This window comes from Oreochromis aureus, linkage group 3 (genome assembly GCF_013358895.1).
Source record: "Oreochromis aureus strain Israel breed Guangdong linkage group 3, ZZ_aureus, whole genome shotgun sequence".
Taxonomy (NCBI): domain Eukaryota; kingdom Metazoa; phylum Chordata; class Actinopteri; order Cichliformes; family Cichlidae; genus Oreochromis; species Oreochromis aureus.
In genome coordinates, this window is record NC_052944.1 from 4392282 (window position 1) to 4415811 (window position 23530).

Consider the following 23530-nt stretch of genomic DNA (forward strand, 5'->3'; position numbering starts at 1 on the left):
ATCCGAACCGTCGTATATGGTCGGGGTTGAAATGCCAATGTTGTAACAACATTGAAATACTGTGGTAAACCGACGGTCTTACTATAGGGACGTTGTAACAATGTTGATTTACCGTTGTTTTTTTTGTCATTGATATTTGATCTATTTGTAGTCGACCAGGTGACAACAACAACGTTGAGAAAACGTCTATTTATAGTTGATGATCATTCGGCCCGGTCACCATCAAAACCATCGATTTGTAGTTGAGCATTAAATTGCACTGCAACTGATCGGGTATAAAGTACCAGAGAAAGTAGATTTATTGTTCATTTGTTATCAATGACTTGGTCTAGTTCACCAGCTTTAAAAAATCGTGTCTACGTGCAATTTATGTATAGTTGACCGGAGAAGGCATCAGTTCATGCATTGCACTGGCCTGCACCACGATTAGTATAAGGTAAGAATGAATGATTTTTTTTTCTACTCGTTATTTCCATCTTTGCATTTAAATAACAGTAAAAAAACTCGTTAATGTTGTGCATTAACAAGTTTTTTACTGTTATTTACGTTAACTGTTCACAAAATGTGGGAGCCCAAATTGTGTCTACTTTTACAATCCGCAACAAATAAATTGCGCTGCGAACAAAGTATATCAACAAAGAAAACATTTTCGTTTCATAATTTCTTCGTTATATTCCCTTACAAAGCTAGCTTGACCCAGACTTTCGCTCTAGTTGCTTAGTACTACAAAAAATTGTAAATCTGTGATATACATGATTGATAAACGTAATGGTAACTGTATAAATGTGTTCAAGGACTTTGTTACTTTTAATGATTGGAGAGCACCCATGAGTCCAGATGAACAAAAACAAGTGTTTACTGCTCCACGCTGCACGAATCTGAATCAAAATCACTCAAACTCGCCCACATAGGCATTCCACTAAAACCATGTGACCACCTTCACCTTTAAACCTGTCGTGAATATAATTTTAGACTTTTCACTTTATTTTGAAAGAACACATTTGCAGGAAGTGCGGCTGCTGCAGAAACTCTTCAATTTTTACTGGCTTTAATCTTGAAGGTTTCTCCAGATGTGGAACATTTATGCTAAACATTCAACATCTGACGACCGTCTCCGTGTGAAACACTGACAAACTCAAACTTCATACGGTATCTGACAGATTTATTCCTCCATTTTCAGGCATTTCACAATGAACTTGGATTAGTTTGATGATTTTATTCACGTTGGTGAATAAAATCAGCCAAGAGGCTGATTCCTGCAGAGGAGGAGGCAGAGTGGAGGAATCTGCAGGTTCTGTCTCTAACACACAACCAGAGCTTCAATCATAACGAGTACATAATAAAATCATGATCCCCCCCGATCGACTCTTTTAGTCCGTTTCCTCTGGATCGAACAGGATCGAACAAACCCCAGCTTCTGCTCGGACACTGCGTCATCATGGGAGGAAAAAGATGGCTGCCGTGTTGCCGTTTCCTGTCTTACACCAGGGTTATACTTCCTGTAGCTGTAGGTCTGAGTTTTTAATCAGAGGATGAACTTAAAGCTTTCAGTCTGCTCTACAACCCACACATCTTCTAAGTGACTGGAAATCAGTAAAACTTCTACCAGACTTTAGTAAATATTGCATTAAGATGAGCAGACAGATTTTAATCTCAGCATCACAGATTCTTCAGGACACTGGAAGAGATCCTGCCGTGGATTTAGATGTTAGTGTTGTGTGGATGATCCCATTCTGTGATCTTTGTGTTACTAACACTGATGCTTTTACACTTTAGGACCCTCGAGACCTCTGCTGCTCAGCCGTCCTGATCGCTGCCTCCACTTTAACCAGAGGCTGTAACCTCTGATCATTTCACCTGCACCGACAGTAAAACTCTTCTCAAGAACCAAACGTGCCATAAACCCATCACAGCTTCATCATCAGCTCAGTCTCAGCAACATGCAGACGACCGAGCAGCAGAAACTCTGCGTGAACGTCTGAAGTCTGTTCTTCAGTTTCCCAGCTCACTGTTTATTGAACATGAGACAGAAAAATAACTTCACCTTTAATGTGAAACTTTTATCGCCTGTGGCATATTTGCAGGAAGTCTGCGTGCTGTGATTTAGTGTCACAGCCATAAAGATCACACAAGGTAAAAACTACAAGTCCCAGCATCCTCTGTGTTTAGGGAGGAGCAGTGAAAGTGAAAGTATTGAGCCTCCGTTCAGAGCAGCAGGAGGAGGAAGGTGGATCTGAGGCAGGTAAGTGTTAACATGAATATGTTTCTTCTTATGACATAAAATAATTCCACGCTGTTCGTGTCTGTGGGTGAAACGTGAGGCCGGTCGGCTCCTCTGAGCGCTGGTTTCCTGTAAGTAGAGAGGACGTGAGTTTAGCTGAGCCTCCGTTTAGTGTGAGAGAGCAGGAGGAGAGTGAGAGCTGTGCTGAGGCAGGGTGAGTGTTAACACCGCTCTGACATTACTGTGTCTCTGTGGCGGGAACAACAGGCTCCATCAGTGGAGGCAAAAATAATCAGACTTTGGTTTTTCAAAGGAAACAACTTTATGTCGGAAGTTCCCGCACGCTCATTGGATAACGATGTGTCAATCTTGAGCTATTAGCCAATGAGCGCGCAGGTTCACAGTAAGACCCGCCCCTATCACGGCATTTTTAAAAACTACAATGGCGACAGAAACTCGATGAGTGGAGTTCAGGCTGACGTTATGAAACTGTGACGTTTGAGCCACTTCCTGTTCTCAGTCCCAGCGTCCTGATCACCGAGGTTTCTGTTGCTCTGATATCTGATATTGATTATATTGGTAAACAGGCTGTAGCATAAACATCAGGTCTGTTCTGAAAATCCCTTCAGAAACAAACTTTAAGAGTTTTATGTCCGTGTGAGGCTGCACGCTGATTGGATAACCAACTGTCAGTCTCAAGTTATTAGCCAATGAGCGCGCAAATTCGCAGTAAGCCCTTATCACGTCATTCTTTTAAACTAAAACATCGACAGTAAAACTGTAACGTGTCCTATAAACAGTCTGTGATGAATAATCTGAAGTCATTTAGAGCCTGACAGTAGTTTCCTGTCACAGAGCAGAAGCTGCAGGCAGTTTTTGGCACCTTTATATTTAATTTATTCCAAAATAAATCAATAAAGGTAGAAAAGAACTCTCAGTGACATTAAAATCTATTTTTAAAGACAGATGTGACCAAGTGCAACAAATATAAGATGACATGTTTAAAGATGTTTGAAGTATTGATCATATGTAGAACACAGAACAGGTCCAATAACACAGTCATCCTGCTCACAAACAGCAGTTTGGTTTCATGAGCTCACTTCCTGCAGTGATCCTCAGCTTCTCTCCAAAGGAGCCGTAACATGTGGGCTCCTCACCATGATGATGATCCCCAACACACGGAGTTCCTTCATCCACCTGATCATGTACTTATTAAATAATGTGATGGTTTTGGTGTTTTTTAAAGACTTTGAGCCTCTAAAATAACTGGTTTGGACTTTAGGGCCAAAGCTTCAACATTAGAAACCCGTCAGTGTGATGCTTCCAGTACAACAGCACCTCTGAGTGTGTGTGTTTGCCTCTCAGACTAACTCCACCCTGACATCAAGAAGATGGAGGAAGAGGATGGAGCAGCATCTGCAGCATCCGGCTGTGTGTCTGTGAGGAGTGACTGGTCCAAAGGCTTACCTCCAGAATTCAGTGATGAACGTGCACCAACAATGTAAGAGAGCTGCTGACTCATTTATTCAGAGTGTAAATAATGATCCTGATTTCTTTTTAATTTATGAAACTCAAAATGTTTCAGATTTTTGGGTAAACTGTCTCCTGACAGTTAAAAGTTTTTATGAAACAAATGAAATTGATTTGTCCTGATTTCCTTTGAACGTCTCTGCAGCTGAAGGAGAAAATCTGTGATCTAATCTAAGAGGACTGTTACTGATAGGAAACATCACATGACCTGTTTGTGTGTTTCAGCAGCTTGAAACACTGATGTGAACAATAATGTTTGCGTTTGCAGAGGTCAGAGGTCACAGTCTGCAGCATCCAGCTGTGTGTCTGTGAGGAGTGACTGGTCCAAAGGCTTACCTCCAGAATTCAGTAATGAACCTGCACCAACAATGTAAGAGAGCTGCTGACTCATTTAATAAGTAAAAATATCAGTGACATCATCATTTATTCCTGATTGGTTAAAATAGTTTTATTTTTATATGATTCACTGCTCATTTTCTTTCTAAGAACTTTGACAGCATTCACATCTTTTTCACTTTCTTTTTGACTTTAAAAAGTGAATCCAAATCCAGTTTATTTAAATAGCACATTTAAAAAACAGAAACTTTGCCCAAAGTGAACAAAACCAGAGACAAAACAAAAGATAAAACCACTCACATACAATAAAACAAACTTTGAAATTAATTCTGTGATGAACACGAAGCCAATGAAGAGAAGATAGGATAGGTGAGATATGTTCATGCCTGTGTACCAGTTAAGAGACAGGCAGCAGCATTTTGAACAAGCTGAAGACGTGAGAGCGATGCTGGCTGAATCCAGCATAAAGTGCATTGCAATAGTCAAGCTGAATGGAGGGCTGAGGTGGACAAAAACGTTCTGTCACTCAAATAGGAACGAAGCCAATCCAGTGTTCCAAACTGGAGATAAGAATAATGTGGTCCACAGTATCAAACTCTACAGTAAGATCTAAAAGCACAAGAATCATAGAGCTTCCACAATCATTTGCTATAAGGATGTCATTAAAAACCTGTAAAAGTGCTGTTTCAGTGGAGTGTAGATGTTTAAAACCAGACTGAAAACTTCCATGATACCATTAGTATCTAAAAACGTATTCAGTTGTGTAAAAACTATTTTTTTTCCCAATAACTTTGAAAGGAATGGGGGTTTTGGAATGGGTCTAAAATTTGAGCAAACTTAAGGGTCAAGGCCTGCTTTTTTTAAATAAAGGGTTTACAATTGCATGTTTAAAACCATCAGGAACCACACTGGAAGTAATACTGCTATTTATAATAGCAAGGACTGAGGTTCTAATTGAAGGGAAAACCTCTTTAAAGAGCCATGCAGGGATAACATCCACGGGAGAACCAGAAGGTTTAATTTTCCTAACCATCTCAGTGAGAACTGTGATTGAAACAGGATCAAACGGGTGTAAAGCAGCTGAGCAGGGAATAAACATGGATGGGTCACATGCAGGAAGTACTACTACTGACCTGATGCACTCAACCTTGTTTACAAAGAAACAAAGGAACTGATTACATGTGTCAGCAGAGCCTTTAAGAGTGGTAGACTGGGGCACGTTTAAAATAGAGCTGATGGTCTTAAAACAAAAACAAGAGGATTATGACAATTTAATTCAATGATCTGAGAAAAATATATGTTTATGAAACTGGAGGAGAAGTGAGCAGCGGTGGAAGAGTTAAAAATTTGACAGCGCCTGGGTGGAGTGCGAGCTTTAAACTCAAGATAAATGTCAAATAAAACAGGTTTGTGATCAGAAAACACTGAATCCCCAATTTCCAAATTAAAAACAGATAAACCACATGATAACACCAGGTCAAGAGTGTGCTGTGTGCTGTATAAGGTTAAAAGACTGAATAAGATTTAAAAACTACTGAGCAAGCAGTCCATCAGGGCAACAGACATGAATATTAAAATCACCAACTATTAAAATCCTATCATATTTAGGCACAATGTCAGTCGAAAGTCTTTGTTAAACCTAGGTGGGCAATATGTTACTGCACACACAACTGGTTGAGAACGTCCCAGTTCAAACATGAGAAGTTCAAAACTGGAGGGGAGAACCAGTACATGGAGTTGTTTGCAGTGAGTTGGAGCTGGAGCCTGAGTAGAAGTTGTCTGTGAAGCCCAAGTTAATGGGTGCAAATTCAAAAAGTTTATTCCACGACTCCCAAGACGCGAGAAACAGCTGCAAGCAGGGTTATGGACACCTAAGCCCACCACAGAAAGCAGACTGGAGATAACAGGAACCAGGTGACGCCTTAGGATGCGATGGAACAGACCATAACCAGCTGGAGCAGCCACTGAAGAAAAAGTAAGGCAAGCTTTTAGCTTCACCAGCCGACCGGCACGTTTACCCCGGCATCTGTGACGGCGCGATGGGGCAGGTGGAAGTGCTCCACGTAGCAAGTAAGCAGGAACATCAGCCAGGGGTGGTGGATACCCTGTTCTTTGCTCTCTCTGATTAGAGCTTTCAAAACTGAGGATCCAAAAGTTGTTGCTGTTCATACACCAGCTGTGAGTTGATTTCAGTGACAGGAATTATCAGAAACAAAACAAACAATAACACAATTGACAGAGGAAAGATGGCGCACACCGATGCCATCTGTCAGAGAAGACGTGAAGAACAAACTGAGATCAAACACAGATTGTGAGTCATAAAAAGGAGAAAGAGGCAGATGTTTAACATGTCACATGTTGTTCACAGCAGAAATATCTCTGATCAGATCAATAATCTGCGTTTATGCTGATTTGTGTTGGTACCAACAGAACAATCAGCTGTTTGTGATGTCACATTTCTGTAAAAGTGCTCACAGTCTGCTAGAAATCTGTGAGTGATGGATGATCAGCTGGTGTTCATGTAAGAATGTATCAGTGATGGATGTATGTGTTTGCAGAGGTCAGAGGTCACAGTCTGCAGCATCCAGCTGTGTGTCTGTGAGGAGTGACTGGTCCAAAGGCTTACCTCCAGAATTCAGTAATGAACCTGCACCAACAATGTAAGAGAGCTGCTGACTCATTTAATAAGTAAAAATATCAGTGACATCATCATTTATTCCTGATTGGTTAAAATAGTTTTATTTTTATACGATTCACTGCTCATTTTCTTTCTAAGAACTTTGACAGCATTCACATCTTTTTCACTTTCTTTTTGACTTTAAAAAGTGAATCCAAATCCAGTTTATTTAAATAGCACATTTAAAAAACATAGGGCAGCACGGTGGCACGGTGGTTAGCTCTGTTGCCGCACAGCAAGAAGGTCCTGAGTTCAATTCCAACATGAGGCCGGGGTCTTTCTGTGTGGAGTTTGCATGTTCTCCCCGTGTTTGCGTGGGTTCTCTCTGGGCTTCCTCCCACCGTCCAAAGACATGCAGCTTGTGGGGTTAGGTTAATTGGATAATTCAAATTGTCACTAGGTGTGAATGGTTGTCTGTCCCTGTGTGTTAGCCCTGCGACAGACTGTCCAGGGTGTACCCGCCTCTCGCCCTATGACAGCTGGGATAGGCTCCAGCGCCCCCTGCGACCCTGAAAAAGGATAAGCGAATGGATGGATGGATTTAAAAAACATAAAAATTTGCCCAAAGTGAACAATGTAAGAGAGCTGCTAACTCATTTATGGTTGTGTTTTTTAGGTTTGTGATCACTTTACAATTTTCCATCTTTCTGCATAAATATGATCTAAAACTTGACAAAAGTCCTAAAAGTGGATAAAAAAAACCCCAATGAATCAAACGAGAGAAGAATATTGGACTTGATCATGACGTTTTTGTTTGTTTGTTTTTTAATAAATAATCCAGTGTAAAACCTACTTTTCCATTTAAAAAGATCATTTATTTATATTTGAGTTGCTTTTATTTTCTGAGAACATGTTTGTGGAAGTGTGTCTGTGTGTGATCAAAGGAGGTTTGTGAGGATCTGAGAGAAACAGTATCTGATGTTCATAAGGCTGGAACATGTTCTAACCTCTGAGGGCGGAGCCTCACTGAATAGTTTCCATGGATGGATCATAGATAAGAGGAGAAAATACAAGACTATTAATGCCATCCTCAGAAGAGGTCAACCACCTAAGGTCACTGTAAGGTGTTCAATAGTCTGAGGTCCCAAAGAGCCAGAATCAATGAGAAACAGATAAAGTGTTCAATAAAGCGTCACCATAGTAGAATTTCAGGAAAATACTCAATACTTGATTCTATTCTATAGGACAGATATTTTAAGGTTCTTTTAGGCAGCACCAAAAAACAAAAATACTATTTTTAAACTTTCTGAGGTAGTGAGTCAACATGTCACACTGGGTCAAAGGTCAGGGAGTAAAAGTGTGTTTTAAAGTAGGGCTGCCACGATTAGTCGACTAGTCACGATTACGTCGACTATCAAAATCGTCGACGACTGATTTAATAGTCGACGTGTCGTTTGAAGCTTTGTAAGATCACAAAAGACGCAGGAATAAGTAGTAGGATTTAAGAGTGTAATACCGGACTGAAACAGAAGATGGCAGCACTGCATGTACAAGGATGCCAGCTGCCGTTAAACCCCGAAGAAGAAGAAGTAGCTCTGTCCCAGAATTCATAGCACAGCCCAGCTCAGTTTCCAACAATGGCGGCAGCTAGTTAGTTTTAATATTACTCTTATTATTCTTTCTGGGTCACAAAATAAACGTTTAACATATTTTCAGGCGAGAATGTAACTGTGTAAACCTCAAATATCTGCTCAGTTTATCAAGACACCACATATTTTGAAAAGCGCTCCGACGTTTTCGAAGACTAGCTCGATAGCTAGCCGGGGGCAAGGCTCACTAGAGCCGTAAGACCATCGGACTCCCGGCAAATCGTTTTCAAACCCACCGCCGTCTTTTGCTACTCAGGTTAAACATATATAGATAACTTAAAAATTTTATTGTTTGACTTTTTTTTCTTTTTTTAGTATTTTATTTGTTCCTGAGTAAATCGGTTCGGCTGAGATTAAAGTTATAGTTTTTACACAGCTGAATAAACGTCAAGCAGAGAACTGATTATCAGAAGTGTGAGATGCTCGAGAATATACTCCAGTGTCCCGTTATATTTGAGATAGCAAGGAGTTTATTAAACTTCACCGAAACAATCTGCAATTTTCATTAAAATTTAATAAACTATCATCTTGTCTTTATTTTTAGTTAGCACATACCTTAAACACTTAAAGCTGTAAGCTAATGATAGTTATACAAGAGCAGATGCATGCTGGTGCAATAAACTGTACGTTTTACGTCCAGTGGATGCATGATCTGATTAGTCGACTAATCGCAAAAATAATCGGTGACTAATCGACTATGAAAATAATCGTTTGTGGCAGCCCTATTTTAAAGGAGGTTTAAAAGCAGCGAGTGAAGGAGCCTGTCGAGGTAAATCGTTCCATAACTGATCAAATTCAGTTGGTGATGTAGGCTGATCCTGTTTCTGTGTCATTGATGCTGTTCAATCAGGTTCTGTGAGAGAAACTTAAAGACCTGCTTTCCTGTTAAATTAACTCCATCTATGATAATGTTACAGACTAACAGGACAACCATAACGTTTGTTGCCTCGCTGTTTTATTATTAGATAGCAGCTACCTTAATTCTAGCTTAGCAGAATGCTAATGTGGCTATGGGCTAGAGGTACTTTGGAGGCTCCCTTATTTCCACAGGGTTTACAACAGTAGTTGGATCCATATGTTTGATGCTTCCTGATGCAACCCTCCCAGTTATCTGGGTTTGGGACTGGCAGTAGTAGACTCACCAAGGTTTGTGGCCTCAGCTAACTGCTAATATTTAAATGGTTAACATTAACATGTGTGCCAGCCAGGTTAACATTTATGATGAACTATGATGAATTAACTGATGTTGAAACTGGAGCTTTACTGACCTCTGAAATTCCTCCTAAAGTGTTATTCAGTGTTGTGACAGTCAGCCGCTTCAGCTGCTGCTGGGATGGGCTGTGGCAAAGAGAACAGAGAAAATCAAAATCAGAGTTTTTCTCTGGATTAAAAGCAAGGAAACAACAATATATTCTACATGGTGAAACTGATGGTTTATGGTGTTTGGGTCTGTTTTTCTGTATTTATGCAGATAAAGTGTAAACTCAGATGAATTATACCATCAAATGATAAAGGAAAATATGAGGATGAGTGTCTGTGAGCTGAGAAGGACGTGAAGCGAGCAGTTTATCCCAGAGCTGAAGCTGCTCTGTGTGCAGAGATGAGCTCAGATTCCTGCTGTGATTGATCAACAGTCACAGAAATGTAGACTTGTAGTTATTACTGCAGGATGGTCACAGCTAGGGCTGAACGATTATGGAAAATAATCTAATTGCGATTTTTTGCCCCAATATTGCGATTGCGATGCGATATGTGATTATTTTTTAAGGTCTTTGTCTTCTGTATTATTAAACAAAGACAAGCAATACATCATATAGTATGGCCAATACTATATTACATTAATTTTAAACTGCTCTTTCCTGGAAGACAGACCTCTGTTATGATGACATGAGGTGATGCATGAATTGATGACTGACATTTTATTTAACTTCTTCAATCACAACAGTATATTTGAACATACACAATAGTTTATTTTAGCTTACAAACATCTGAGCATAAAGTGCTGACAAGGAACCCTGGTGTAAACATTAAAATGAAAGTCAGTACAATGTGCAGATTGCAGAAATATACATAAAAAAATCAGTGGCTTTACCACACTCAGTTTTTCGACATCTGTGAACTACTAGACAGTCATTAAATTAAAAATAATATTAAATAAATAAAACTAATAAATAAAAATACACACATCTTACTGATCTCTGCAGTCAGTAACATTACACATAAAGTGCAAACATAATAGCAATTGTATAAACACACACACAAACACGCCTTTAAATTAAAACTGGCTGAACATCTTGATTATCTGCAGTAAGTAACAGCAACACAGCACAAACTAAAGTGCACAATGAGTATGGCTTAGCTAGCCATAATCATCCTAGCTCACAGGTTTTTGCTAGGAAGACCAGCATATCTGCTTTTGCTGGCTTTAAGGATGAGCGAGTGCAGGTCACTATATTCCCTCCAGTGCTGAACAGACGCCATTTCTCTCTCTCTCTCAAATTCAAAGTTGCTTTATTAGCATGACTATGGGAACAGTGTTGCCAAAGCTATTGTTACATACATCATGACATACAAGAACGTAAGACCATAAGACAAAAACAAAAAAGAAAATACATAAGAAGAGGTGGGTACATCAGTGTGGGGTTGACATAACATATCTAGAATTAACAGCAGTAAAGAACAAGTTAAATAATAGTGTGGTGTGTTTGTGGGAGAGAGTGATACACAGGCTCGCGCATACATACATGCATGCACATGCACACTCTCTCTCTCTCTCTCTCTCTCTCTCTCTCTCTCTCTCTCTCTCTCTCTCTCCTCTCTCTCTCTCACAGTAACTTACCAATAGCAAGATGTAATCTGTGTCCAAAACACTGGAGCCTGGTCCATTCGTTCAGCTTTGCTGCTTTCACCATATTTGACGGCGTTGTCCGTCGTTATGCAGACAAGGTTGTCTTCAGGGAGATCCCAACACGCAAGCCCCTCTCTCAGGCCAGCAGCAATGTTTTCCCCTGTGTGGTCTTCGGGAAGTAGGCCGTTTGTAGGCTGCGAGCCGAGGTGGAGGTCTTCGGTAATGTAATGGACCGTCAGACTTTGATAGGGCTCTGCTGTACGGCTTGACCACAGCCTTTAACTCCGCTGCAACCCTCCGCCTACATTGCATATGTAGCTCGGGTATTGCAGTCTGACTGAAATACGTGCGGGAGGGCATTCTGTACCTCTTATCCAGTGTAGTTACCAAATTATTGAACCCAGGCTTGGTCACCGTATTGACGGGCATCATGTCTTTTGCGATGCAGTGGGTTACTGCTTTGGTGATTTCCACGTGCCCGTTTTGAAGTGCGTTCATATGGCGTAACACCTTCAAACAGTTCGGTCAGTGATCCTTGCCGAGTAACGTTACTAGGTTTATTCTGCACACTACTAGATTTTTTAGCCATACATCTATCATACTCTGTTTTGTGCTGAGTCTTAAGGTGCTGGTACTAATTCGTAGTGTTTCCCCGAGATGTAGAAACTCTACCAAGACAGGTTTTACACAGTACCTGACTCTGTGCGACATCATCTCTTTTAAACCCAAAATATTCCCACACGGCTGATGTGCAGTTCCTCTTTGGTACTAGCATCCCCAAGAGGCTCTGGTTCTGTTGAACCTGAGGCCATTGTGTAGGCTACAGCTTTGCTTGCTAGTTCACTCTCGGTAGGCTGTTTCAAAACTTTGCTCCCCGTGTCACGTGACCAGAGTGCAGCCTCTGTGGTTAGACAATCTCGTTTGATCATATCACATGTTTTACTCGCGGATGTCATGTAAACAGAGTATAATCGCAGCCTTTGCGGTTAGAAAATTGCACTTCATCATATCGCGATATTATCGCAAATGCAATATGTCGTTCAGCCCTAGTCACAGCAGATACTGATAAACATGGATTATGAGGATGAATGATCAAGTTTCTCACTCTCTCCTTTAAATCTCAGTTTTCTTCTTCTTCACAGTTTATCTGTTAATTTATTCATGAATAACACTGAAAGAGTTTCTGTTATATTTCCCCTTGAGCATCACCTTATTAGGGCGGCATTAGGAAATAGCCCCCCTCCAAAGAATGAATAAATGAATGATGATAATAATAAAATGATTAAAAAGCAGAGCTCAGAGTGGTAGATGGTCAAACATGGATCCACGGGTGGTTCAACTGCATTTGGTGACGTGACAAAAGCAAATCTTTCAAATAATCCCACCATCAACGGGATGTTGTCTCCTTTACTACGGTTACTTTACTTGGTCACCGTGTGAATTTCTTTGAAATGAACCAAATTCTTTTATTTGTTGGTTGTTGCATATTTAAGCTCTACAGTCAGGAAAGGAGGAGATGAGGCCTCAACGATGTTGGGTTGTAGCTGTGGTTCAGGTTAGAGTGAGTGTCCATGGAATAAATGTAAGTCAGTGAACTGGAAACATGACTGTGTTCAAACTTTTCCTTTTTATAATGAGTCTAATCAAAGGTGCACAAAAGTATCTCCACTTTGACTTTTCTGTGTCACCATCAGAGCTTCTGCACAGTGTGGAGAAAGATCCAGAAGCAGAGCTGGACTGCAGACAGCCAGTCAGAGCAGCTGTGTACAAAGTAAGACTGAACATCTGTCTGCTGATGGACTCATTTCTGAAAACTGGACTTCTTGTGTTGTTCAGACATTGAAGAGTTTTCTTTCTCTTTAGTCTCATTGTTTTTCTTTCTTTCAGCAGATGTTGGTCTGCAGGAGGTTTTAGATGAACATAAGATCAGTCTGAGGAGGAGATGTGAACGTGTGACTGAAGGAAGTGATGAAACAGGAAGTAGAACCCTCCTCAACAGGATCTACACTGAGCTCTACATCACAGAGGGACAGAGTGAAGAGGTTCATACCCAACATGAGGTGAGGCAGCTGGAGACAGCTTCCAAGATGGGACGCCCTCCATGACGCTCCAATCAGGTGCCAGGACATCTTTAAAGCCTTACCTGACCAACAGAGACCCATCAGAGTGGTTCTGACCAACGGCGTGGCTGGTGTTGGAAAAACCTTCTCAGTGCAGAAGTTCACTCTGGACTGGGCAGGCGGCTTGGAGAACCAACATGTCAGTGTGGTGGTTCTGCTTTCATTCAGGAGCTGAACCTGATCAGAGATGAGCAGTACAGTCTTCTGGAGCTGCTCCATGTTTTCCATCCAACATTACAGAAGGTCACAGCAGAGAAGCTGGCTGTCTCTCAGCTTTTGTTCATCTTTGACGGCCTGGATGAAAGCAGACTTTCATTGATTTCACCAACAGGAAGCTGCTGTCTGATGTCACACAGAAGTCATCAGTCAGCCAGCTGCTGACAAACCTCATCCAGGGAATCTGCTTCCCTCGGCTCTCGTCTGGATAACTTCCCGACCTGCAGCAGCCAATCAGATCCCTCCTACATGTGTTGACCGGCTAACAGAAGTACGAGGCTTCACTGACGCCCAGAAGGAGGAGTACTTCAGGAGGAGATTCAGTGATGAAGAGCTGTCCAGCAGAATCATCTCCCACATGAAGACATCCAGGAGCCTCCACATCATGTGTAGTATCCCAGTCTTCTGCTGGATCACTGCTACAGTTCTGGAGCACATGTTGACTACAGAGCAGAGAGGAGAGCTGCCCAAAACCCTGACTGACATGTACTCACACTTCCTGCTGGTTCAGACAAAGAGGAAGAAGAACAAGTACCATGAGGGACATGAGACGAGTCCACAGGAGCTGACGGAGGCTGACAGGGAAGTTCTTCTGAAGCTGGGGAGGCTGGCGTTTCAACATCTGGAGAAAGGAAACATCATGTTCTACCAAGAAGACCTGGAGCAGTGTGGTCTGGATGTGACAGAGGCCTCGGTGTACTCAGGAGTTTGTACAGAGATCTTCAAAAGAGAGTGTGTGATCTTCCAGAAACCAGTCTACTGCTTTGTTCATCTGAGCATTCAGGAGTTTCTGGCTGCTGTCTACATGTTCCACTGTTTCACCAACAGGAAGATAGAGGTGCTGAAGATGTTTCTAAAATCAGAATCTTTAATCGAGATGATTTCCAGTGTTTTTGATAACAAAGATCTCCAATCACTTGATGTGTTTCTGAGGAGAGCCGTGGAGAAATCCCTCCAGAGTAAAAATGGCCACCTGGACCTGTTTGTTCGCTTCCTTCATGGCCTCTGTCTGGAGTCCAACCAGAGACTCTTAGTAGGTCTGCTGGGTCAGACAGAGATCAGTCCAGGAACCATCCAGAGAGTCATCAACAACCTGAAGGAGATGAACAGTGATGAAATCTCTCCTGACAGAAGCATCAACATCTTCCACTGTCTGATGGAGATGAACGACCTCTCATTATTTCAGGAGATCCAAGAGTTCCTGAAGTCAGAGAAGAGATCAGAGAAGAAACTCTCTGAGATCCAGTGCTCAGCTCTGGCCTTCATGCTGCAGATGTCAGAGGAGGTTCTGGATGAGTTGGACCTGCAGAAGTACAAAACATCAGAGTGGGGACGACAGAGACTGATTCCAGCTGTGAGGAACTGCAGAAAGGCTGGGTGAGTCCAGATGTGATCATTAACATCATTGATCAGTGTAGGTTAGTAGTTTAATCATCATTATTGTCCAGTGATGAGATTTCTGCTCCGTTTGGTAACAGTCAGCAGGTTTTTCCTGCGTGTGGACGTGAACAGTCGTACCTGACAGCAGCAGGTAGCAAACAGAGATCATCTTTCCAGCTGGAACTCTTCACTGAGCTGAACTCATTCAAAATGTTCTGGAGTCAGATTCAAAACAGGAAACAGTCCAAATGCGTGTCTTCACTCTGACTCTGGATCAGATCTCAGTGACAGACTGTGTGCGCCGTTCCTTCGCTTGACCCCAGTTGCTCTCGTCCGCTCCACCATAACACTGCTCTTTTATTGTGGTTACATGAATATGCATAGGTTCATTAACATATGACAGCTTACATAGGTATGCATGTGAACAAAGAATACCCTGTGTGTGTGTGTGTGTGTGTGTGTGTGTGTGTGTGTGTGTGTGTGTGTGTGTGTGTGTCCATAAAATGACTTCCTGAACCTGCTGGCCTGGAAGTCCAGCAGTTCATCTAAACAAAATGCACTTAGCCTAAGATACGTTTATCCTACCATAAAACAATAAGACAAGGTACGACCTCTCCCATGATCCCAGGATGTGGGTGTGAAAGCCAGAGTGCTCTGGAATGCACACAAAGCCTTTTACAGCCTACTGAAGATCACACATCCTATCACTACACAATCAATTATACACCTCTAAGCATATATGGTTAAATATTTCTAAGCATAAATGACAATCAACAATACAAAACCTAACAGTGGACATTATGGAAGCCTAAATGTGACACCATCTTCCTCCTTCATCTGCAGATTAAAGCCAAACAAAGATTCTCATTAAAAGTCTGCAGGTCTGAGAGAGACTCAATCGTTGTGTCAAACACAGTAAGAGGAGCTGAAGCACAGATGTGAAGAGCAGATTCATCAGATTATGACCTCACTCTGTTTTGTCTTCATATACATTCAGTCTGTGTTTATAATGCAGATTTTCTGCTTTTATAATAACACATTTTATATTTTCTATCATCACAGACTGACTCGCTGTCGACTCTCAGAGTCTCACTGTGAAGTTGTGGCCTCAGCTCTGAAGTCCAACCCCTCCCATCTGACAGAGCTGGACATGAGTGGAAATGATGACCTCCAGGATTCAGGTGTGAAGCTTCTGTGTGCTGGACTGGAGAGTCCAAACTGTCGACTGGAGACTCTGAGGTGAGTTCACTGACTGCAGCTGTTGTTGTTTTTCTATATTTCAGGTCTTTGACTGATGTTTGAAACTTTCTTTAGTTCCTAAATGTTCAGGATGTGTCTGAAGACAAATGTGAAGAAGTTTGAGTGCTTTCAGAAATGTTGTGTCTTTCCAAACGACTGAACAACAGTTTTTCCTTTTGGCTCCAAACAGAAGTGACAGACTTGAGCAGGGTTCATTTAAAGGCTGACAGAAGTGGAGTGGTGACGGGAGATATTTGACAGGACAGTGTTTCAGCCTCCACAGGTTCATGTTGTGCTCCATCAGTCAGTGAAGATGAAGTCAGTGCTGATGAGGCTGTAGAGTGTGTGAGGGATGTGAATGAGGATGATGAAGATCTGATGATAGCAGATAAAAACAGGCTGCAGAGACTTTGAGCCATACAGGGCACACAGTGTGTGTACAGAACAGCTGAAATCATTCTGGAGGCCTCACTGGAATATGGAAGCATCACAGTACAGCTTCACTAAAGTCTCTGATATGAGATGAGAAATGAAGCAGCCAGAGCTTTTTCATGAGTGGAAATCCACTGTGACTGTGAGCTGCTGCTACAGCCTCCAGATTAGCCAGCAGCTCATCCTGCTCAACATTTTCTCACCAACTTTAATGGAAGTGTGATGTTTTCAGCTGGAGTGATGGTCAGGGTGGCCTCCCTCTCCTCTTCTTCTCCTCTTCCTCTTTCATTTGTAAAGCCACTTCTGCTGCTTTCATTCATTTGAAGTCCTGTAGCTGAGTTTGGGAGAGACTAACAGCCTCGGCAGCAGAGGGGAGAAAGGCTGTAACACCACCACTTTACTCTGTTCTACCTGTCACATCATATTATCAGGAAACAAATATGCTCATGTTTTTACTATGTTTGTCTTGAAGCTGTAAGAAGATCACATGGTGCTTTTTATTATTGTGTTGGTTTGTTTCCTGTCTCTTGGATGGAGCCCAGCTGTGCGTGGCCCTGGGCCTGTGGTCAGAGTGTGTGCTGGATAATCCGGCCCAGGATGAGGCCAAACTGACATGGGATGAAATGTCTGTCACATAATTGAGCTTAGTGTAGTTTCATTTCTGCACAATTTAAAAACAACCAAAACTTTGTTCTGTCTTTTCTATGTTATACTGTAGACTTTCTTTGATACTGTGTCCAAAAGCAGCAGCTTTTACTTTGAAGGAGAGCCGTCTCTGTTTCCTCTTCAGGTTGAATGATGGAAGCAAATGAGTGTGTGATGTTCTTTCAGTGTTGCACTTTGTAGACGCTCCCTGAGCACTGGTCTCACAGCCAGCTGCACATAGAGACCAGTGTTGTTAGTCCAGGTCAGAAGATGACTTGTTGGAATGAAAATGAGCTTGTAGTTTGTCTGCTTTAATCATGTGACTGGAAAAAGGTGTTGGACTTCAAATATGTCCGTTTCTTTCACACTTCACCTTTAAAAGTGAAGCCTTGTGGTTCCTGGAAGGAAAAACACGACTTTTTCAAGTCTTTGTCCTGTTTTTATGAGAAATGTACGACTTTAATGTGAAACATTCAGAGTTTTTTTTCAGCTCTGAACAGATGATGAAACACTGAATGATTTCGAGCTCACACTTTGTCTAATAAACTTACATCTTTCATTCTTTATACAGATTGATGAGCTGTGGTTTGTCAGAGATCAGCTGTGATTATCTGGCAGCAGCACTGAAGTCCAACCCCTCCCATCTGAGAGAGCTGGACCTGAGCTCCAACAAGCTGCAGGATTCAGGAGTGAAGCATCTGTGTGGTTTCCTGGAGAGTCCAGGATGTGGACTTGAAACTCTGGGGTCAGTCAGCATGTTTTAGTTGTGCTGAGATGAATATGATGTGAAAGTTGTGCTGACACTAAACTGCAGACATCAGGCTGATATTATACTGATCCACACTGAGGATCTTCATGGTGAAGTCTCTTTTCTTCTTCTCTGGTTTAGTCCATTGACTGCAGCAGAACAATGTTCACATTTCAAACAGTGATACTCAACGTATGGCCCGCGGCCCAAACGCTGCCTGCCCACCTTTCCTGATTCAGAGAGAGGGGACCCTGATTAACTGTGTAGCGTTCTTCCTCACAGTTCTAAGTATCAGACACAACAATGAATAATCCACAGCTGACTGTCTTTAGCAGGTCAAAGGTCACGGCACACAGCAGACAGTGGGAAATATTCTAATTCTGATCATTTATCAGCACATATCCATATGTATAAAAACAAACACTGTGAGACTTGATCAGAGGTGTGATCATCACAGCAGAGGCCTTTGTGTCAAAGTCACTGAGGATCAAACAGAAACACATGAAGCAGATTTTCCTCTTCTGGCTTTTTATAGCAGATAACCTTCAAAATATTCTGCAGTCCATCAAAAACTGAAGCAAACCATGAATCAACATGTGAACATGAGCTGATGCTGCTGAAGTGACTTAAAGTTACAGAGGTTTGATTACAGACACAGCTGAGAGTTTGTAATCTGTCATCATTTTAAAAGCTTTCAATTTCTTCAGTAGTGAACAGCAGAAATGAGGCTTTGTTTTCGGAGGCCGACAGCAGTGAACACAACAGCAGACTGGTGCGTAATAAGCAGTGAATAATGCAGAAAACAGATTTTTGAAGGTAAACTGTTCTTGAAGTACACTGAGAGAGAGAGCTGTGCAGGAAGTAAAGGTCAAAGTCAGAGAGAATTCATGACGATGTTCATCAAACGTAAAGCGTAGTTTGGATCTTCTTTGCTGCTGGTTCACTCAGTTTTGGTTGGAGACAGATGAAACCTGCAGCTTCAGGATCTGTGAGCTGTCCACTTTCAGCCCCGACGGCGTGTCCGTGTCCGTGCCGTCGAGTGAACGATCCACGCTCTGTGTTTCCATCTTTGTGTGTTTAGCTGCTCTCATTTACTGTTTTATCTGTTTGCGTGTTGTTGAAATACTTTTGGGAGCTTTAACCTGAGATTCTGGCAAAATACATTTATATTAAAAATCCATTCAGGATTGAATGAATCAACATCGCTTTATTCAAATTAAAACCATTTAAATAGGAAAATCCATTTTTACAGCCGCCTCTAATGCTGGGTAATGTCAGCTGGTCCATGTGCAGCTGGCTGTGAGGCTCAGGGGCGTCTACAAAGTGCAACACTGAAAGAACATCATCCATAAATATTGAGGAATAACTGGACTCTCATACAGTGAGACTCAAATGCCTTTAAACATCAGCTTATCCTGCTGATCCAAGTCCAACACTGAGTTTGTAAAACATGTTTGTCAATCATTTTGTTTGGTTTCTGAGGAAAATGATTCAATAACTTGCTGCTAATACACAACATTTCATCATATTTCCTCATAACCCTCTTTTGTCTGACCATTTGATCCCATTTGAATTTGCAATAAAGGATCCACAGAGTTTGGTGACAATAATGACAGTAGATGTTTGTGTGAAAGTGCTGGAAGCAAATGAGTGTGTGATGTTCTTTCAGTGTTGCACTTTGTAGACACTCCTGAGCACTGGTCTCACAGCCAGCTGCACATAGAGACCAGTGTTGTTAGTCCAGGTCAGAAGATGACTTGTTGGAATGAAAATGAGCTTGTAGTTTGTCTGCTTTAATCATGTGACTGGAAAAAGGTGTTGGACTTCAAATATGTCCATTTCTTTCACACTTCACCTTTAAAAGTGAAGCCTTGTGGTTCCTGGAAGGAAAAACACGACTTTTTCAAGTCTTTGTCCTGTTTTTATGATAAATGTACGACTTTAATGTGAAACATTCAGAGTTTTTCTCTTGTTGTGTTTGTTTGAAGCTGCTTCCTGTTGGCTTCAGCTGTTTGGAGTTTCCATTTTCTAAACTTCTACATTCTGAACCTTCTTCAGCTCTGAACAGATGATGAAACACTGAATGATTTCAAGCTCACACTTTGTCTAATAAACTTACATCTTTCATTCTTTATACAGATTGTGGGACTGTGGTTTGTCAGAGATCAGCTGTGATTATCTGGCAGCAGCACTGAAGTCCAACCCCTCCCATCTGAGAGAGCTGGACCTGAGCTCCAACAACAAGCTGCAGGATTCAGGAGTGAAGCATCTGTGTGGTTTCCTGGAGAGTCCAGGATGTGGACTTGAAACTCTGAGGTCAGTCAGCATGTTTTAGTTGTGCTGAGATGAATATGATGTGAAAGTTGTGCTGACACTAAACTGCAGACATCAGGCTGATATTATACTGATCCACACTGAGGATCTTCATGGTAAAGTCTGTTTTCTTCTTCTCTGGTTTAGTCCATTGACTGCAGCAGAACAATGTTCACATTTCAAACCTTCAAAGAAGAAGAAAAATCCTCCACTGGATAATTCACTGTGAAACTCTCCAACTCTTCATTCCACCTTAAAGTCTGTCTGACACTGAAATCCAAAGCAAAATGTGCGTTTGCTTTACAGACAGCAGTCCAACACAAACATACACACATCATCCAAAACACAGTCCAACATCCAAATCTCCTCCACTGCCAGCATGAATGATGGGAAAGAGAAGGAGGAAGACTCTGACATTCAGGGTTAGAATGAGTTTCATGAAGCAGACTGTGAAGATCAAAGCTGCATTAGAAGCTTACATGAATGAATGAGTGGACAGAAGTGGACAGAGATCATCTGAAGCACTTCAAAGGCTTTAAATCAGCACATTTCTCTTTATTCTTTATCAACTCTGTTAGTTTCTCTCAGTTTTCTGTGGAATGAAGCTAACAGCAGGCTAATAAGATGCTGACCAATAGGTTTCTATTAAAGGTTGTAATTTGTATCTGAAAAAGTGCTTTGGCTCAGCAGGGATCAGCTTACAGGTAGAATACAGCTGCTGGATGGGATTAGCATGTCATAGCTATCTACCAAACTGCTAACTGGGGGATTTCAGGCCATCTATGGATCATTTTTGCTAACTGTTTATTCAGCTTAGGCTCACAGGGCTGCAGCCTGTGCCCTAGCTGTCATAGGGCAAGAGGCGTGGTCCACCTGCACAGGTGAGCAGTCCATCACAGGGCCAACAGAGAGAGACAGAGAAGCACTCTCTCACATCCACACCTACAGCCAATTTAGAAGCACCAATGAACCTAAGCAGCATTTCATTGGACTGTGGGAGAACATCCAACCTCCACAGAAAGGCCAACAAGCTTCAACCTACAACCTTCTTGCTTTAAGGCACTAGTGCCAACCACTTTTCCCCATTTCAGCCCAAATCCTGCATCTTCCTGTTTCTGACTCCAGGCCAGCTCCACTAACACTTTCTCCTCAGACACTGCCACCTAGTGGAGGAAGTCTTAGTTCCATTTGAAGCTTCAGATTACAGTTAGTTCCTTTACAAAGAGGTGGAGGTGGTGGAGCCACAGCACCATCATCACTGAGTGCCATAGGACACTTAACCTTTGTTTCCATATGCTGGGAACTTCCTGTTGTTCCAAGGAGGACTGGTAAATGTGTGAAAATCTCCCAGTCAGTTCCTCACAGCACACTTCAATCATTTCCCTCCCACAGCATCAGGACCAGGGCTTTTTCTCTCTTTGGTCCCACTAAGAGATTTCCATGAGCCTAGTGGTTGCATTCAAAGCAGTCCCTCAGTCCCAGTATAGAGTCTTTGGTCCAGACTGGAACAACTGTGTGCCCAGTTTGAGCTCTCTTCAGTGCTGTGACCTGACAGACCCAGAGGGGCCATCACATCACATGTAGAAGCTCCCCTAATGGAGCCACAACACATGTCCAATACTTAGTCTGTCTTGTTGGACCAACTGGAAGAAATGATTCAAGGACTTAGTCACAGAACAGAGATTCAAATCTCCAAAATCCAACTGGCTGCATCAGGACATATAGTCTGAAACTCTGCACAGTTTCCTGTTTGAAGCTGCTTCCTGTTGGCTTCAGCTGTTTGGAGTTTCCATTTTCTAAACTTCTACATTCTGAACCTTCTTCAGCTCTGAACAGATGATGAAACACTGAATGATTTCAAGCTCACACTTTGTCTAATAAACTTACATCTTTCATTCTTTATACAGATTGTGGGACTGTGGTTTGTCAAAGATCAGCTGTGATTATCTGGCAGCAGCACTGAAGTCCAACCCCTCCCATCTGAGAGAGCTGGACCTGTGGGGAAACAACTTGAAGTATCCAGATGTGAAGCAGCTGTCTGATCTTCAGCAGAGTCCAGACTACAGACTGGAGACTCTGGAGTAAGTAGAGTGATGGAGTGAGTGGGTGGTGCTGTCAGCAGTATTGTACTAAACACAGTCAGTATGAAACAAAGATCCAGTGTTTCCTGTAAAGCTGCAGCTTTTCAGTGAAGCTGTGAGAGGAGAATGGTGACAGGCTTCAGGATTGGACACAAACACTTCCTGTTTCTGACCTTTATGGTCACCATAGTAACGGCTGACACGTTCTGATCAAACACTTTTAACAGCCAATCAGCTCTCTGAACAAAGCAGCACGCAGACCAATGACTGCATTCATTTCCAAGTTTAAAGCAGTGAAGAACACAGTCTGTAGGTGAGGAAGACTTTAGTGAGAGCAGATGTTTGGATGGAATTCCTCCAGTTAACAGCTGGAACCGTCCATCTGGATTGTTGGGCTTGTTGTTGGGGTTCCTACAGAGCTCAGAGTGGACACACCAAGCTTCTTCTAATGAATGAAAGTCCAAACTCAAACTAGGAGTGAAAAACATCTTCATCAACTTCAATAAAAATCCAAAGATTAGAAAAAGTGAAGCAACAATGAGTCCTAGTACAGTGCCAGCACTGAAGTCCCTGCTGCTCTTTATACTGGATGTGCTGCATCACTGACTGACAGCTGATGAAGAGTCTCTGGAAACACTCGTTTATCTCCTCTGCTCTTCCTTCTTCTCTCTCTGCAGGTGGAGCTGATGATGGTAAACAGGACAGTGTGTGTGCTGAGAGGAGCAGCTGTGTCCTGATGATCCAGAGAGGTTGAAGCAGCAGCAGCTTGTGTGTAGAGACGCTCTGACTGGGCCATGTTACTGGGAGGTGGAGAGGAGAGCTTCATCCAGCAGTGACTGACAGAGGAATGAAGTGCAGATGACTGTCAGTGCTGCAGAGTGAACTGCTCTGAGAACAGCTCCACTGTCAGACACAATGTAGAGTCCAGCATCATCCCTGTGTGTCCCTCTGGATCTGACAGAGGATCATCAGTGTATCTGGACTGCTCTGCTGCTGCTCTGTCCTTCTACAGTCTCTGCACAGTCTCTGTCTGACTCTGGCTTCAGACCCTCCTGGATCAAACTCACCTGGAAAGACTTTCAAACATCACTCAATAGATTTGAATACAGAATAGGTTTGATATATACTGTAGATGTACTGTAGAGCTGCAGTTTG

The 23530-nt window shown here is 42.1% G+C and overlaps 1 protein-coding gene across 1 annotated transcript; it reads left to right on the top strand.

The window, feature by feature from the left end:
• The first annotated feature begins 14244 nt into the window (after window positions 1-14244).
• LOC120438766 (ribonuclease inhibitor-like) lies at window positions 14245-23109 on the top strand. Its single transcript, XM_039609190.1, has 6 exons — window positions 14245-14914; window positions 15980-16156; window positions 17805-17978; window positions 20121-20297; window positions 22202-22375; window positions 23053-23109. The coding sequence occupies exons 1-6, from the start codon at window positions 14343-14345 to the stop codon at window positions 23060-23062; spliced, it is 1284 nt and encodes a 427-aa protein (XP_039465124.1). The 5' UTR covers window positions 14245-14342; the 3' UTR covers window positions 23063-23109.
• The last annotated feature ends 421 nt before the right edge of the window (window positions 23110-23530 follow it).